Source organism: Bombina bombina, chromosome 1, assembly GCF_027579735.1.
Source record: "Bombina bombina isolate aBomBom1 chromosome 1, aBomBom1.pri, whole genome shotgun sequence".
Classification (NCBI taxonomy): Eukaryota; Metazoa; Chordata; class Amphibia; order Anura; family Bombinatoridae; genus Bombina; species Bombina bombina.
Genome location: NC_069499.1, coordinates 1,058,730,998 through 1,058,748,525, shown reverse-complemented (window position 1 = coordinate 1,058,748,525; position 17,528 = coordinate 1,058,730,998). Strand labels below are relative to the sequence as shown.

The following is a 17,528-nucleotide window of genomic DNA, read 5'->3' as shown; positions in this document are numbered from 1 at the left end:
GGGACATTATAAATTTTTGGGAATAACTATAAATAGTGAGCATACATTTAAAACCCCTTAGAGGTACAATTTGAGTCTATGGGGAATCCACTTCTTTCTTTCCTTCTTTCTTTCCACCCAGGGCATGTGTGTGCCCCCCCACACCACCACTCCACTTTTCAAACTGGTACATACATTATAGTCACAAGTATATACATTAAGTATGTAGATTATAGTGTACATCCACTAGTTTAATACATAAAAGGATAAGACGTGGATGAGCTTGTCTCTATTAAATTGATCCTATTGTAATTAAATAATAAGCATTACAATGAATTCAACTATATACTTAAATAATATTAACTTTTAAGAATGGGTTACACGTATTAGAGACAATGGTTTCCTATATAAATCTACATGAACTCTTGGGACATAATATATGCATTAAATGTTTAGGCAAATTTGCTCTTCACTGTATGGTTATAAATATATAAGATATAAGAGATATAAGAGATATAGAAGATATAGAGATATATTAACACTGAAATATATCTATTTGTGATGAGACTATAGTTGCATATATATACATTTTAGATTAGGTGAATGATGTACTGGTTTTTATAACAGTCTGCTACCACCTTAAATCTCCAGCATTAAGAAGATTGTGAGGGAGCATACTTAAGCTCCACAGGTGATAAGTCAAATTGAGTCTGATTAAGGCTAACAGCCGAAACGTGTCAGACTGACGGATGAGCCTGCAGCTTTTTAATATATATATATATATATATACATACATACATACATACATACATACATACATACATACGTGCCGATTTTTAAAGATTTGGAATAAAGGAACTTAACTTTTCAAGCGGTTATCGAATGTTAATTATATATATATATATATATATATATATATATATATATATATATATATATATATATATATATATATATATATATATAAATAATTTGGATTAGCTGTATAAGTCCAGTAGATAAGATTCTCATATAATATTATTTGAGTATTGCAGTATGCAGTGATACCTTTTTTTATTGGGCTAACATAATATTTCAAAGATGAGCTTTCAAGAGTTTTCCCTCCCTTCCTCAGGTCTGAAGCAATACTGATCAATCTGATATAGAAACACACTACATTCAACAAATGGAAGGGAGGGAGGGGGTGTGAGGTGTGTCATAAATAGCAGAGGATGTGTCTGAAGGCGAATATAGCTGAGAATATCCAGAAAGAGTAAAAAGAAAGTAAATAAGCAAGATGAGAGGAAAAACAAAACGAAAAAAGGGGGTCATGGCATGCAACGAGTAGAGCTACAATAATGAATTAAAAATAAATGGATATAATAAAGGTGAAATGAGAATGTAGAGAAAAAGAAACCAATATAAGACAATAAGATGAGATTATAGAAAGTTTTGGTAGTGTGAGAAAGCCAGAGTCTACATTAAGTCCTTCATTTCTGGTGTTGAAATTTGTGATCATTTTCATCTCAAAAGTCTTTCGTTCATGAGAGTCTTTAAAATTCCATTTAAGAACTTTAATCCTGAGGGTTAGGATGGAGTGACAAGTCTGAGTGAAGTGATGACCAACAGGGGTACAATATTCATTTTTCTTTGTGGTTTTTGATAGATTGTCTGTGTAGATTCATTCTGAGATGCAGCTTTAGGCCAGTTTCTCCAATGTAGCAACCTCTGTCACACGCTATGTGTGTTATGAAATCTCCTATATCATGTTGCATTTTGTAATGATTTTTTTTTCTTTTTGATATAGCTATTATGAGAAGTTTTTCTTTACTCCAAGAAGCCATAATTCCATATATTCCTTCTGTCATCAGCCAGCTGACTCAAAAACTGCTTTCAGTGAGCAAGGTAATATTTTAATGTTTCCTTTCCTGTAACTAAGGCAAAACCTATTTCTATTGCAGTTTATTTACTGTATATATTCAAGCTGAATTTATTTTATTAGCTAAACCGCTAAATGGATTGGCCATTTTCTCTGTTTAGAATCTAGCTTGTATCAAGACCTTTTAAAGTTTTTAATCTTTTTTTTTTTTTTTAAGAACCCAAGCAAACCTCATTTCAATCACTACTTGTTTGAGTCTATCTGTTTGTCAATACGCATTACCTGTAAGGCGAATCCTGCAGCTGTAGGAAGCTTTGAAGAGGCACTGTTCATTGTGTTTACAGAGATACTTCAAAATGATGTTCAAGGTACTGTTCATTAAATTAACTGACAAACCCATATGGTTTTACAATTATGTATTTTTTTTTTAACTTTATTCCCATTTACTTGCATTATATTATATTTGAGTCCTATATTTTTCTTGTTTGTTTTGCTAGTGATTATTTCCATCTAAAGGGGAGGAGAGTCCACGGCTACATTCATTACTTGTGGGAATTAAGAACCTAGCCACCAGGATGAGGCAAAGACACCCCAGCCAAAGGCTTAAATACCTCCCCCACTCCCCTCATCCCCCAGTCATTCTTTGCCTTTCGTCACAGGAGGATGGCAGAGAAGTGTCAGAAGATTCGGAGTAGTCTCTTATGGAGGGTAGTACTCTTCGGAATGGGACTGGAGTTTTAAGTAGTCATGTCAGCCTCTCAGTGAGAGCATGGGTTAAAGAGTCCGGAGATGCAGGGAGCGTCTTTCTGCAAAACCATTCCGACTCGTATTAACAACTCCATAAGTGATCAGCGTTGACCAGTTTCGCTGCCTGCTTTCTGCACTCAAGTCCATGTCAGGAGCGATGCTACTAACCTGTCACACTTGAAGGGCCGTGTTCCTGTTGCACAGTGTAGATTCTGGTAAGATCTTTTCATTTTATTATATCATAACAGAGAAGACAGGGTCACAGTGTGACACCTTTATCTTTATAGAATCAAGGGTTAATATTCCTGGGGGGGGGGGGGTATACATAATATTGTTTGTGTCATTGCTGCGTTATGTGCGAGAGGAGGCTTTGGCAATTGGTGGAACTTACAGGTTCTCTTCTGGGAGTATTTGCACGGCCGTTTTGGCAAGTTTTTCTCCTAGTGCAGGGGCGGTCCTACGAGGCATTCCATGTGACTGGGTGTGGCTTAGGCAACTTCCTCTGCTTGACTTGGCGGCGCAGGAGACAAGACGTTTTCTGTAGTCCGGGTCATAGGAGGTGGTGAGTGCCCCGGCCATTGGAAGTTATAAAGGTGCCCTTTCTATTTTCTAGTCGATAAGTGCACAAGTTATGGAGGACTCTGACACATTAGAGGGTAATCCCTCTTTAACAAAGTCTCATACCTGTGTTTATTGTGAGGAAGGTCTGGTAGATCAGCCTGCTCAACTATGTTCCACATGCCTTGATAAAGTTGCGACATCTAAAAATAAGAGGATGTGTAGTACTACTGACCTGTCCACCTCTGAGGGTTCTCCGTCCCATGAGGTGCGTTCCCTGCATTCATCTCCCATTGCACATGCAGCGCCCCAGGGTCCAACCATTACTCCTATGGGAGAGCTTCGTTGGCCATCAGATTTTGCTGATCAACTGCAAACGGCGGTATTGAAGGTGATCCATGCCTTACCACGTTCTGCTAAGCGCAAGCGTAGGGCACTTTTTGGCGGTCTGGCCCATGGGTTCTCTATGCCTATGGAAATATCAGAAGCGTTATCTGCTGATGAGGCCCAATCTGACTCTTCTGAGGAGGCCCCTTCAGGGTCGGAATCCGTGTCATCTAGGCCTCTGGCTGCGAAGGAGCCTGACTTTAGATTTAGGATAGAGAATTTAAGCTTTTTGCTGAGGCAAGTGCTTGTTACTCTGGAGGTTCCGAAACCGAAGCTTCTGGAGGTACCTTCGATTTGTAAGCTTGATAAAGTATACGAGGACTGGGTAGTCCCTCAGACCTTCCGGTTCCCGTTAAGATGGCTATTAGTAAGAATGAATGGGAGCGATTAGGTTCTTCCTTTTCCACTTCTTCCTTTAAGAAACTGTTCCCTGTTCTGGACTCTCAGCTCGAGCTATGTGGGGGACTGTCCCTAAAGTGGATAGTGCCATCTCTACGCTCGCAAAGCGGACTATTCCGCTCGACGATAGTTCGTTGTTTAAAAAGTTGGAAAACATGTTAAAGATGTCAGCTCACAGGGTTTGTTTTTACACCGGCAGCGGCTATAGCCGCAGTTGCAGGAGCTGCAACATATTGGTGTGAATCCCTGTGTGATATGGTCGAAAGGGGAGACCTCCATCGACGAGATACAGGATAAGATTAAGGCGTTGAAGGTTGCCAATTTCATATGCGACACCAATATGCAAATTATTCGCCTGAATGCAAAGATATAAGGTTTTTCCGTTTTAGCTCGCAGGGCTCTGTGGCTAAAATCATGGTCTGTGCCCATGACTGTTGTCCCTACCTTTACTAGGAAAGTTTTTGTTTGGTCCATGATTGGATTTAATCATATCAACGGTTACAGGAGGCAAGGGTGCTTTCCTACCGCAAGATAAGAAGGCTAAGGGTGCGGACAAGGCCTTACACCAGCAGCCTGCCGCGAAAGCGTATCAGTTCAAGGGCGCTTGGAAACCAGCTCAGTTTTGAAATAAGTCCAAGCAGAACAAGAAGCCCGCTGAGACAAAATCGACATGAAGGGGCAGCCCCCGACCGGTCTCCAGACCAAGTAGGAGGCAGATTATCTCTCTTCTCAGACGCCTGGTTGCAGGATGTTCAGGACCCTTGGGTTCTGGAGGTTATCACTCAAGGATACAGGATGGGGTTCAGATCTCATCCGCCCAGGGGCAGATTTCTCTTGTCAAACCTGTCTTCCAGACCAGAAAAGAGACGCCTTTCTAGAATGCGTGAGGGATCTATCTTCTCTCAGAGTAATTGTACCAGTACCCCCAGCAGAAAGGGGTCTAGGGTACTATTTAAACCTTTTTTTGATCCTAAAGGAGGGCACTTTCCGCCTGATTCTGGACCTAAAATGTTTAAACAAATTTCTGGCTGTTTAATCGTTCAAAATGGAAAAGATCAGATCTATTCTGCCCCTAGTTCAAGAGGGTCAGTTCATGACGACAAAAGACTTGACGAATGCCTACCTTCATGTGCCAATCCACAGGGACCAATTCAGGTTCCTGAGATTTGCCTTCCTGGACCAACATTTCCAGTTTATGGCCCCTCACTTTGGTCTGGCGATGGCCCTGAGGGTCTTCACAAAGTTTCTGGGGGCGCTACTTGCAGTGGCCAGATGCATTGCTGTGGCGCCCTATCTGGACGACATCCTAGTCCAGGCGCCACCGTTCAGTCTTGGAGAGGATCACTCGAGGGCTCTTCTTCTTCTGCTCCAATCTCACGGTTGAAAGATAAACTCAGGAAAGAGTTCCCTGGTTCCCAGCAACAGGGTGGAGTTCATGGGCACAATAATACTCTATATCCATGAAGATATTTCTCACAGGTCAGCGACGCAGGAAGATTGCATCCTCCTTTCAGGCTCTTCAGTCGTCCTCAAGTCCCTTGGTGGCCCATTGTATGGAGGTGATCAGGCTCATGGTTTCCAGCATAGATGTCATTCTATTCGCCAGGTTCAATCTCAGACCTGTTCAGTTGTGCATGTTGAGACAGTGGAACGGCGATCATTCAGATCTATCACAGCAGATATCCCTGGAGGACTTGGAATTCCCTCTCTGTCCTTGGTGACATCCTTCCTGGGAGATTGTGACCACGGACGCGAGTCTGGCAGGATGGGGAGCTGTTAGGTGCGCCAGGATGGCACAAGGAAAATGGACCTGGGAGGAGTCTCTCCTCCCGATCAATATTCTGGAACTTCGGGCAATTTGCAGTGCTTTGAAGGCGTGGCCTCCTTTGGGGTCATTCAGCTTCATCAGATTCCACACCTACAGCATTACCTCGGTGACTTACATCAACCATCAGGAGGGCATGAGAAGCTCCCTAGCAATGATGGAGGGGTGTCGGATTTTGGACTGGGCGGAGTCCACATTCCGGGTGTGTACAACTGGGGAGTGGACTTTCTCAGCAGACAGTCCTTTCATCTGGGGGAATGGTCTCTTCACCCTGAGGTGTTTGCAGAGATTTGTCTCAGATGGGGAACGCCGGAGGTAGATCTAATGGCATCCAGACTTGATTGCAAGCTACCCAGATATGGGTCGAGGTCAAGGGATCCCCAGGCAGAGCTGATAGATGCCTTAGCGGTTCCTTGGGGATTCATCCTAGCTTACATTTTTCCTCCGTTACCGCTTCTTCCTCGTGTAGTGGCCCGCATCAAGCAGGAGCGAGTTTCGGTCATTCTGATTGCTCCGGCGTGGGTGTGGAGGACGTGGTTTGCGGATCTGGTGGGGATGTCATCCTCTCCACATTGGAGGTTACCCTGTTGCAGGGATCTGCTGGTACAGGGTCCCTTTCAACATCAAGATTCTCTGAGGCTAACTACGTGGAGATTGAACGCTTAGTCTTGGCCAAACGAGGGTTTTCTGATAGAGTGATTGACTCTCTAGTTCAGGCCAGGAAGCCGGTCACTCGTCACATCTATCATAAGGTGTGGAGGACTTATTTGTCCTGGTGTGAGTCACATAGATATCCTTGGCACAAGGTTAAGGTATCCAGGATTCTATCCTTTCTCCAGGATAGTCTGGAGAAGGGGCTGTTGCACAAGAGGCTCGCTGAGCTTCATGATGTTCAGTCTTTTGTTCGGGCTCTGTCTAGAATTCGGCCTTTTTTTCACACAGTCCACTCCTCCCTGGAGGTTAAACTTAGTTCTTAAAGGGCCACTAAACCCAAAATCTTTCTTTCATGATTCAGATAGAACATACAAATTTAAACATTACAATTTACTTCTATTATTTATTTTGCTTCATTTTTATATATCCTTATTAGAAGAAAAAGCAATGCACATGGGTGAGCCAATCACATGAGGCTTCTATGTGCAGCAACCAATCAGCAGCTACTGAGCATGTCTAGATATGCTTTTCAGCAAAGAATATCAAGAGAATAAAACAAATTCGATAATAGAAATAAATTAGAAAGATGTTTAAAATTGCATTCTTTCTAAATCATGAAAGAAAAAATGTGGGTTTCATGTCACTTTAAGGTGTTGCAGAGTGTTCCGTTTGAACCTATGCACTCTATTGACATTAAGACTCTTTCCTGGAAGGTCCTCTTCCTGTTGGCTATTACATCGGCACGCAGAGTTTCTGAGCTGGCGGCCTTGCAATGGGAACCTCCCTATTTAGTTTTTCACGCTTATAAGGCAGTTCTTCGCACCGGCTTATTTCTTCCCAAGGTTGTCTGATCGTAACATCAATCGGGAGATAGTTGTTCCTCCTTTGTGTCCTAACCCTTCTTCTCCAAAGGAGAGGTTACTTCATAATTTGGATGTAGTTTGTGACCTGAAGTTTTACCTTCAGGCTACTAAGGATTTTAGACAGTCTACATCTCTGTTTGTGGTTTATTCAGGAAAGTGCAAGGGTCAGAATGCCTCTTCAACTTCTTTGTCGTTTTCGTTGAGGAGCATGATTCACTTAGCCTATGATACAGCGGGACATAAGCCTCCTCAAAGGATCATGGCTCATTCCACTAGAGCTGTGGCTTCTTCTTGGGCCTTCAAGAATGAGGCCTCTATGGAGCAGATTTGTAATGCGGCTACCTGGTCCTCCTTGCATACTTTTACAAAGTTTTTTTTTACAAATTTGACGTTTAGGTTTTGCAGGCTGTGGTGCCCTCAGATTAGGGTCCACCTTTTTGCCCCCCATTTTTCATTGTGTCCTCTAGAGCTTGGGTCTTGTTTCCCACAAGTAATGAATGAAGCCGTGGACTCTCAGCCCCTTTAGATAAAAAAAATATAAATTATGCTTACCTGATGATTTCATTTCCATCGTGGGGAGGAGAGTCCACGGCTCCTGTCCGTATCTTCAATGGGCAGACCTATATTTAATTCTTCTTCTGGCACCATTTATATCCTATTTTTTCTACTGTTCCCTCGGCAGAATGACTGGGGGATGAGGGGAGTGGGGGAGGTATTTAAACCTTTGGCTGGGGTGTCTTCTCCTCCTGCTGGCCAGGTTCTTTAATTCCCACAAGTAATGAATGAAGCCGTGGACTCTCTTCCCCACAATGGAAATGAAATTATCAGGTAAGCATAATTTATATTTTTGTGTACATTATTTTAAAAAAATTTTTTTTTAATTTCCCCCCCTTTAGAGTTCATACCCTATGTGTTTCAAGTAATGTCCTTGCTCTTGGAAATTCATAGAAACGATATCCCAGCATCCTACATGGCACTCTTTCCCCATCTCCTTCAACCAGTTTTGTGGGAAAGAACTGGTAACATTCCACCTTTGGTGAGACTTCTACAAGCGTACTTGGAAAGAGGTGCAAGGGCAATAGCTACAAATGCTTCAGATAAAATTGTAAGTGAATCAAATTGTTACTATATTAGTTAAGGAATGGACTGGTTTGGTTTCTTCCCCATACCTATTGATGCCAGCATTTCTAGGCTGTGTTTTATGTATCTTGATTAACCTTGGTGCAAGCATTTGTAGCATAATGTTGCATTTTGTAATGATTCTTAATGTCTTTTTATAAAGTAAAAGAATGCAAACTGAAATTTAAATAGATTGGTACAATTTTATTGGTACAATTTCTAAGTTTTTGTCGTTTATGACTTTCCTACCTAATTTCAATATCTTAACCAAATTTATTATTTCTCCTGTTAAGTGTGGTCAGTCCACGGGTCATCATTACTTCTGGGATATTATCTCCTCCCCTACAGGAAGTGCAAGAGGATTCACCCAGCAGAGCTGCTATATAGCTCCTCCCCTCTACGTCACCTCCAGTCATTCTCTTGCACCCAACGAATAGATAGGATGTGTGAGAGGACTGTGGTGATTTTAATTAGTTTATTACCTTCAATCAAAAGTTTGTTATTTTATAATAGCACCGGAGTGTGTTATTCATTCTCTGGTAGAATTTGAAGAAGAATCTACCTGAGTTTTTTCTATGATTTTAGCCGGAGTAGTTAAGATCATATTGCTGTTTCTCGGCCATCTGAGGAGAGGTAAACTTCAGATCAGGGGACAGCGGGCAGATTAATCTGCAAAGAGGTATGTGGCAGTTTATTATTTTCTGACATGGAATTGATGAGAAAATCCTGCCATACCGTTATAATGTAAACTCAGCCTTAAATGCAGTAGATGTATCTGGTATCAGGCTGTCATGTATGTATATTTTACACTTCAGTATTCTGGGGAATGGTACTTCACTGGATTTATACTGTATGCATAGACTTAACCTAATTTGCAGGGACTTGCAATAGGTTTTTAAATAACAATTTATTGATGTTAAACGTTTTTTGCTGGCATGTAAAATCGTTTATTCCTCTGAGGTACTGGGTGAAAATATATTTTGGGCACTATTTTTTTCCACTTGGCAATAGTTTTGTTTAAATTTAAACAGTTTACTGATCTCTCTCACTGTTATGTGTGAGGGGGAGGGGCCATTTTTGGCGCTTTTACTACGCATCAAAAAACTCAGTCAGAGGTTCATTTTCTTCCTGCATGATCCGGTTCAACTCTACAGAACTCAGGGATCTTCAAAGCTTGTTTTGAGGGAGGTAATCATTCACAGCAGAGCTGTGAAGATTGTAGTTGACTGTGATAAAAAACGTTTATTTGTGTATTTTTTCTGCTGTCAGGGTTAGTTATCCTTTGCTAATGGGAACAATCCTTTGCTAAAATTGTATATTTCTTACAAAGATTTGATGCTATAATTTATTTATTTCAACTGTCATAATTTTTTCTGTGCTTCTTATAGGCACAGTTCGTTTTCATGTTATTGTAAATTACTTGAAAAGCATTTCCAAGTTGCTAGTTAATTGCTAGTGTGTTAAACATGTCTGATTCAGAGGAAGATACATGTGCTATATGTGCTAATGCCAAAGTGGAGCCCAAAAGAAATTTATGTACTTATTGTATTGATGTTACTTTAAATAAAAGTCAATCTGTACAAACTGAACATATTTCACCTAACGAGGGGAGAGTTATGCCGACTAACTCGCCTCACGTGTCAGTACCTGCATCTCCCGCTCGGGAGGTGCGTGATATTGTAGCGCAGAGTACATCTGGGCGGCCATTACAAATCATATTACAGGATATGGCTACTGTTATGACTGAAGTTTTGGCTAAATTACCAGAACTGAGAGGTAAGCGTGATCACTCTGGGGTGAGAACAGAGTGCGCTGATAATATTAGGGCCATGTCAGACACTGCGTCACAGGTGGCAGAACATGAGGACGGAGAACTTCATTCTGTGGGTGACGGTTCTGATCCAAACAGACTGGATTCAGATATTTCAAATTTTAAATTTAAGCTGGAAAACCTCCGTGTATTACTAGGGGAGGTATTAGCGGCTCTGAATGATTGTAACACAGTTGCAATACCAGAGAAAATGTGTAGGTTGGATAGATATTTTGCGGTACCGGCGAGTACTGATGTTTTTCCTATACCTAAGAGACTTACTGAAATTGTTACTAAGGAGTGGGATAGGCCCGGTGTGCCGTTCTCACCCCCTCCGATATTTAGAAAAATGTTTCCAATAGACGCCACCACACGGGACTTATGGCAAACGGTCCCTAAGGTGGAGGGAGCAGTTTCTACTTTAGCTAAGCGTACCACTATCCCGGTGGAGGATAGCTGTGCTTTTTCAGATCCAATGGATAAAAAGTTAGAGGGTTACCTTAAGAAAATGTTTGTTCAACAAGGTTTTATATTGCAACCTCTTGCATGTATTGCGCCTGTCACGGCTGCAGCAGCATTTTGGTTTGAGTCTCTGGAAGAGACACTTGAATCATCTACACTAGATGAGATTACACACAAACTTAAAGCCCTTAAGTTAGCTAACTCATTTATTTCAGATGCCGTAGTACATTTAACTAAACTTACGGCTAAGAATTCCGGATTCGCCATTCAGGCACGCAGAGCACTGTGGCTAAAATCCTGGTCAGCTGATGTTACTTCTAAATCTAAATTGCTTAATATACCTTTCAAAGGGCAGACCTTATTCGGGCCCGGATTGAAAGAGATTATCGCTGACATTACAGGAGGTAAAGGCCATGCCCTGCCTCAGGACAAAGCCAAAGCTAAGGCTAGCTAGTCTAATTTTCATTCCTTTCGTAATTTCAAAGCAGGAGCAGCATCAACTTCCTCTGCACCAAAACAGGAAGGAGCTGTTGCTCGCTACAGACAAGGCTGGAAACCTAACCAGTCCTGGAACAAGGGCAAGCAGGCCAGGAAGCCTGCTGCTGCCCCTAAGACAGCATGAATCGAGGGCCCCCGATCCGGGACCGGATCTAGTGGGGGGCAGACTTTCTCTCTTCGCCCAGGCTTGGGCAAGAGATGTTCAGGATCCCTGGGCGTTAGAGATCATATCTCAGGGATACCTTCTGGACTTCAAATCCTCTCCCCCAAGAGGGAGATTTCATCTGTCAAGGTTGTCAACAAACCAAACAAAGAAAGAAGCGTTTTTACGCTGCGTACAAGATCTTTTATTAATGGGAGTGATCCATCCAGTTCCGCGGTCGGAACAAGGACAAGGGTTTTACTCAAATCTGTTTGTAGTTCCCAAGAAAGAGGGAACTTTCAGGCCAATCTTGGATTTAAAGATCCTAAACAAATTCCTAAGAGTTCCATCGTTCAAGATGGAAACTATTCGAACAATTTTGCCCATGATCCAAGAGGGTCAGTACATGACCACAGTGGATTTAAAGGATGCTTACCTTCACATACCGATTCACAGAAATCATTACCGGTATCTAAGGTTTGCCTTTCTAGACAGGCATTACCAGTTTGTAGCTCTTCCATTCGGATTGGCTACGGCTCCAAGAATCTTCACAAAGGTTCTGGGTACTCTTCTGGCGGTACTAAGACCGCAAGGAATTTCGGTAGCTCCGTACCTAGACGACATTCTGATACAAGCTTCAAGCTTTCAAACTGCCAAGTCTCATACAGAGTTAGTACTGGCATTTCTAAGGTTGCATGGATGGAAGGTGAACGAAAAGAAAAGTTCTCTCTTTCCACTCACAAGAGTTCCCTTCTTGGGGACTCTAATAGATTCTGTAGAAATGAAGATTTACCTGACAGAAGACAGGTTAACAAAGCTTCAAAATGCATGCCGTGTCCTTTATTCCATTCAACACCCGTCAGTAGCTCAATGCATGGAGGTGATCGGATTAATGGTAGCGGCAATGGACATAGTACCTTTTGCACGCCTACATCTCAGACCGCTGCAATTGTGCATGCTAAGTCAGTGGAATGGGGATTACTCAGATTTGTCCCCCACTCTGAATCTGAATCAAGAGACCAGAAATTCTCTTCTATGGTGGCTTTATCGGCCACATCTGTCCAGGGGGATGCCATTCAGCAGGCCAGACTGGACAATTGTAACAACAGACGCCAGCCTACTAGGTTGGGGCGCTGTCTGGAATTCTCTGAAGGCTCAGGGACTATGGAATCAGGAGGAGAGTCTCCTTCCAATAAACATTCTGGAATTGAGAGCAGTTCTCAATGCCCTTCTGGCTTGGCCCCAGTTAACAACTCGGGGGTTCATCAGGTTTCAGTCGGACAACATCACGACTGTAGCTTATATCAACCATCAGGGAGGGACAAGAAGTTCCCTAGCAATGATGGAAGTGTCAAAGATAATTCGCTGGGCAGAGTCTCACTCTTGCCACCTGTCTGCAATCCACATCCCGGGAGTGGAGAACTGGGAGGCGGATTTCTTAAGTCGTCAGACTTTTCATCCGGGGGAGTGGGAACTTCATCCGGAGGTCTTTGCCCAAATACTTCGACGTTGGGGCAAACCAGAGATAGATCTCATGGCGTCTCGTCAGAACGCCAAGCTTCCTCGCTACGGGTCCAGATCCAGCGATCCGGGAGCGGTTCTGATAGATGCTCTGACAGCACCTTGGACCTTCAAGATGGCTTATGTGTTTCCACCCTTCCCGATGCTTCCTCGATTGATTGCCAGAATCAAACAGGAGAGCGCATCAGTGATTTTAATAGCGCCTGCATGGCCACGCAGGACTTGGTATGCAGATCTAGTGGACATGTCATCCTGTCCGCCTTGGTCTCTACCTCTGAAACAGGACCTTCTGATCCAGGGTCCATTCAAACATCAAAATCTAACTTCTCTGAAGCTGACTGCTTGGAAATTGAACGCTTGATTTTATCAAAACGTGGGTTTTCTGAGCCAGTTATTGATACCTTAATACAGGCTAGGAAGCCTGTTACCAGAAGGATTTACCATAAAATATGGCGTAAATACTTATATTGGTGCGAATCCAAGAGTTACTCATGGAGTAAGGTTAGGATTCCAAGGATATTTTCTTTTCTACAAGAAGGTTTAGAAAAGGGTTTATCCGCTAGTTCCTTAAAGGGACAGATTTCAGCTCTGTCCATTCTTTTACACAAACGTCTGTCAGAAGTTCCGGACGTTCAAGCTTTCTGTCAGGCTTTAGCTAGGATCAAGCCTGTGTTTAAAACTGTTGCTCCGCCATGGAGTTTGAACTTAGTTCTTAATGTTTTACAGGGTGTTCCATTTGAACCCCTTCATTCCATTGATATCAAGCTGTTATCTTGGAAAGTTCTGTTTTTAATGGCTATTTCCTCGGCTCGAAGAGTCTCTGAGTTATCTGCCTTACATTGTGATTCTCCTTATCTGATTTTTCATTCAGACAAGGTAGTTCTGCGTACTAAACCTGGGTTCCTACCTAAGGTGGTCACTAACAGGAATATCAATCAAGAGATTGTTGTTCCATCTTTGTGTCCTAATCCTTCCTCGAAGAAGGAACGTCTGCTACACAATCTAGATGTAGTCCGTGCCCTGAAATTTTATCTACAGGCAACTAAGGATTTTCGTCAAACGTCTTCCCTGTTTGTCGTTTATTCTGGCCAGAGGAGAGGTCAAAAAGCTTCAAATACCTCTCTCTCTTTTTGGCTTCGTAGCATAATACGATTAGCCTAGGAGACTGCTGGACAGCAGCCTCCTGAAAGAATTACAGCTCATTCTACTAGAGCTGTGGCTTCCTCTTGGGCCTTTAAGAATGAGGCTTCTGTTGAACAGATTTGCAAGGCTGCAACTTGGTCTTCATACTTTTTCCAAATTTTACAAATTTGACACTTTTGCTTCTTCGGAGGCTGTTTTTGGGAGAAAGGTTCTTCAGGCAGTGGTTCCCTCCGTATAAAGAGCCTGCCTGTCCCTCCCGTCATCCGTGTACTTTTGCTTTGGTATTGGTATCCCAGAAGTAATGATGACCCGTGGACTGACCACACTTAACAGGAGAAAACAAAATTTATGCTTACCTGATAAATTCATTTCTCCTGTAGTGTGGTCAGTCCACGGCCCGCCCTGTTTTTTTATGGCAGGCTAAAAAATTTTTGGATTATACTCCAGTCACCACTACACCCTTGGGCTTCTCCTTTCTCGTTGGTCCTTTGGTCGAATGACTGGAGGTGACGTAGAGGGGAGGAGCTATATAGCAGCTCTGCTGGGTGAATCCTCTTGCACTTCCTGTAGGGGAGGAGATAATATCCCAGAAGTAATGATGACCCGTGGACTGACCACACTACAGGAGAAATGAATTTATCAGGTAAGCATAAATTTTGTTTTTCTGCTATTGTTTCCTAAAGTTTCATAGTTGTGTATATTTTTTTTTTTTTTTTTTTTTTTTTGATACCCCTTGTCCCTAATACAACCCAAACACTTCATCATTGCAATGGTTATATAAATTAAAAAATAAATAAATATTCAACTGAAAGTCTTATTTTTGATGTTTTAAGAGCTTTAGAAACAAAAAAGTGTTTACCTGATTCAATTATTTTCTTTCAGAATGATGGTCCACAGTCCTCCATGACATATGAGGTTCATTTCCCACCTCTAATAGGATTTCAAGAACCCATACAAGAGCTCCCACCTCCCATCTCTTAGTTTTACATATAGCAGGGTAGAGAATAGGTAGGAAAGTCAAAGCAGGGTCTAAAGAGGTGTCATTGGAGCGGTCACCCAAAAATTTAAACAAGGAGGGCCTGTGGTCCATCATTCAGAAAGAAAAAAATTTGTCGGGTAAGCATACATTTTGTTTTTAATATAGGTGGCTAGAGTCCAAGAGCTGTTATGAATGGGTAATACATTCCTACCAATAGAAGGCAAAGTTTCCCAAAACTCTCAAAAGCATATAAAACCCCTCCCACCTCACTAATACCTCAGTTTTTAACTTTGTCTCTGATGGAGGTGGTTGAAGCATGTTGATATGCTTTATTTCTTAAGTGAAAGACGCTTCAGAGCATATTAAAGCCAAGTTCCCCTCAGAGTCCTGTGCCAGAAGAGGGATGTGATTGGAGTACTGCCTCATCATACAAAGTTTTCGTCTCATGGGAAATCCTTCATAGGCTCTCTGTAAATTCAGTCGCAGGGGCTATTCTCCTGCCTCCCTTTACAGATCGACGATATATTCCTATTCCATTACCTCTGCTCATATGTTACAGTACTGGTTTAAGAGAAAAATAGTGCAAGAAAACACAAGATGGTGCTAGTATGACCATATACTTGATAAAACATGCAATAAAAAATGTGTCTTAAGACACATTTTTTTATTGCATGTTTTATCAAGTATATGGTCATACTAGCGCCCTCTTGTGTTTTCTTGCACTATTTTTCTCTTGCACTTACATAGCTCTCTGAGTTCATGGTTATAGAGGAGCAGCTCATGTTTTAATATTTTTTATTTTTTTTTATTTTTTTTTTATTGAGGTTTTCCAGGAAACAGTGAAAAGGTTACAAGCTTGAAAGAATACAATTTATATGTACACAATGTTTTCGTATCTTCTCATTAGTAAGAACTGACTGAAATACAGCTAAGCATATTGAGAATACACATGTCTAAATAAAAGCAGGATGCTATGGACAGAGATCACACTACAACACATTCTTAAAGGTAATAACTGTCTGAGATACATACAAACAGGTTGTGTATATATATATATATATATATATATATATATATTAAAATAGAAGAGGGAATCTATGCTCAATGATTGCACAATAATACGTTCTTAAAGGCAATATCTGTCTGGAAAACAAGTAAACAAGCTGTATGTAATGAAACCTCAGTTTTCTTTTAAAGATATATCACTGGAGTAACTACGTCACCGGCCACTTGTGGACCGACCAAAACATAAAGAATAAATTAAATGGTAGTTACATATTGACCACTCTTGGGTCACTAGAAAAATACAGACCTCCTAACTGATATATAAAAGTACATTTCTTCTGTTAAGTGTGATCAGTCCACGGGTCATCATTACTTGTGGGATATTAACTGCTCCCCTACAGGAAGTGCAAGAGGATTCACCCAGCAGAGTTGCTATATAGCTCCTCCCCTCTACGTCACCTCCAGTCATTCTCTTGCACCCAACGACTAGATAGGATGTGTGAGAGGACTATGGTGATATATTTAGTTTTTATATCTTCAATCAAAAGTTTGTTATTTTATAATAGCACCGGAGTGTGTTATTCCTTCTCTGGTAGAATTTGAAGAAGAATCTACCTGAGTTTTTCTATGATTTTAGCCGGAGTAGTTAAGATCATATTGCTGTTTCTCGGCCATCTGAGGAGAGGTAAACTTCAGATCAGGGGACAGCAGTCAGATTAATCTGCAAAGAGGTATGTAGCAGTTTATTATTTTCTGACATGGAATTGATGAGAAAATCCTGCCATACCGTTATAATGTAAACTCAGCCTTGAATGCAGTAGATGTAGCTGATATCAGGCTGTCATGTATGTATATTTTACACTTCAGTTTTCTGGGAAATGGTACTTCTCTGGCTTTTAAACTGTATACATAGTCTTAACCTATTTTGCAGGGACTTGCAATAGGTTTTAAATGACAATTAATTATTGAGGTAAAACGTTTTTTTGCTGGCATGTAAAAACGTTTTTTTCTCTGAGGTACTGGGTGAAAAAATGTTTTGGGCACTATTTTTCCACTTGGCAATAGTTTTGATTTAAATTAGAGCAGTTCACTGATCCCTCTCACTGTTATGTGTGTGGGGGAGGGGCGATTTTTGGCGCTTTTTCTAAGCATCAGAAAAACTCAGTCAGAGGTTCATTTTCTTCCTGCATGATCCGGTTCATCTCTACAGAGTTCAGGGATCTCCAAAGCCTTTTTTGAGGGAAGTAATCATTACAGCAGAGCTGTGCTGATTGTATTGACTGTGATATAAAAAACGTTTATTTGTGTATTTTTTTCTGCTGCCTGGGTTAGTTATCATTTGCTGAGGGGAACAATCCTTTGCTAAAACTGTATATTCTGACAAAGATTGATGCTATAACTTAATTATTTTATCTGTTATAATATTTTTCTGTGCTTCTTAAAGGCACAGTTCGTTTTCATATTATTTGTAAATTACTTTGAAAAGTATTTCCAAGTTGCTGTTTATTTGCTAGTGTGTTAAACATGTCTGATTCAGAGGAATATCTCTGTGCTATATGTGTTAATGCCAAAGTGGAGC

At 41.4% G+C, this 17,528-nt stretch overlaps 1 protein-coding gene across 1 annotated transcript in view; it reads left to right on the top strand.

The window, feature by feature from the left end:
* CSE1L (chromosome segregation 1 like) overlaps positions 1-17,528 on the top strand; it is a 475,025-nt gene that overhangs the window by 271,688 nt on the left and 185,809 nt on the right. Inside the window, exons 18-20 of the mRNA XM_053689969.1 lie at positions 1,766-1,863; positions 2,055-2,205; positions 8,167-8,375. Coding sequence (XP_053545944.1) covers positions 1,766-1,863; positions 2,055-2,205; positions 8,167-8,375 — 458 coding nt within the window. The remainder of the gene's footprint in view (positions 1-1,765; positions 1,864-2,054; positions 2,206-8,166; positions 8,376-17,528) is intronic.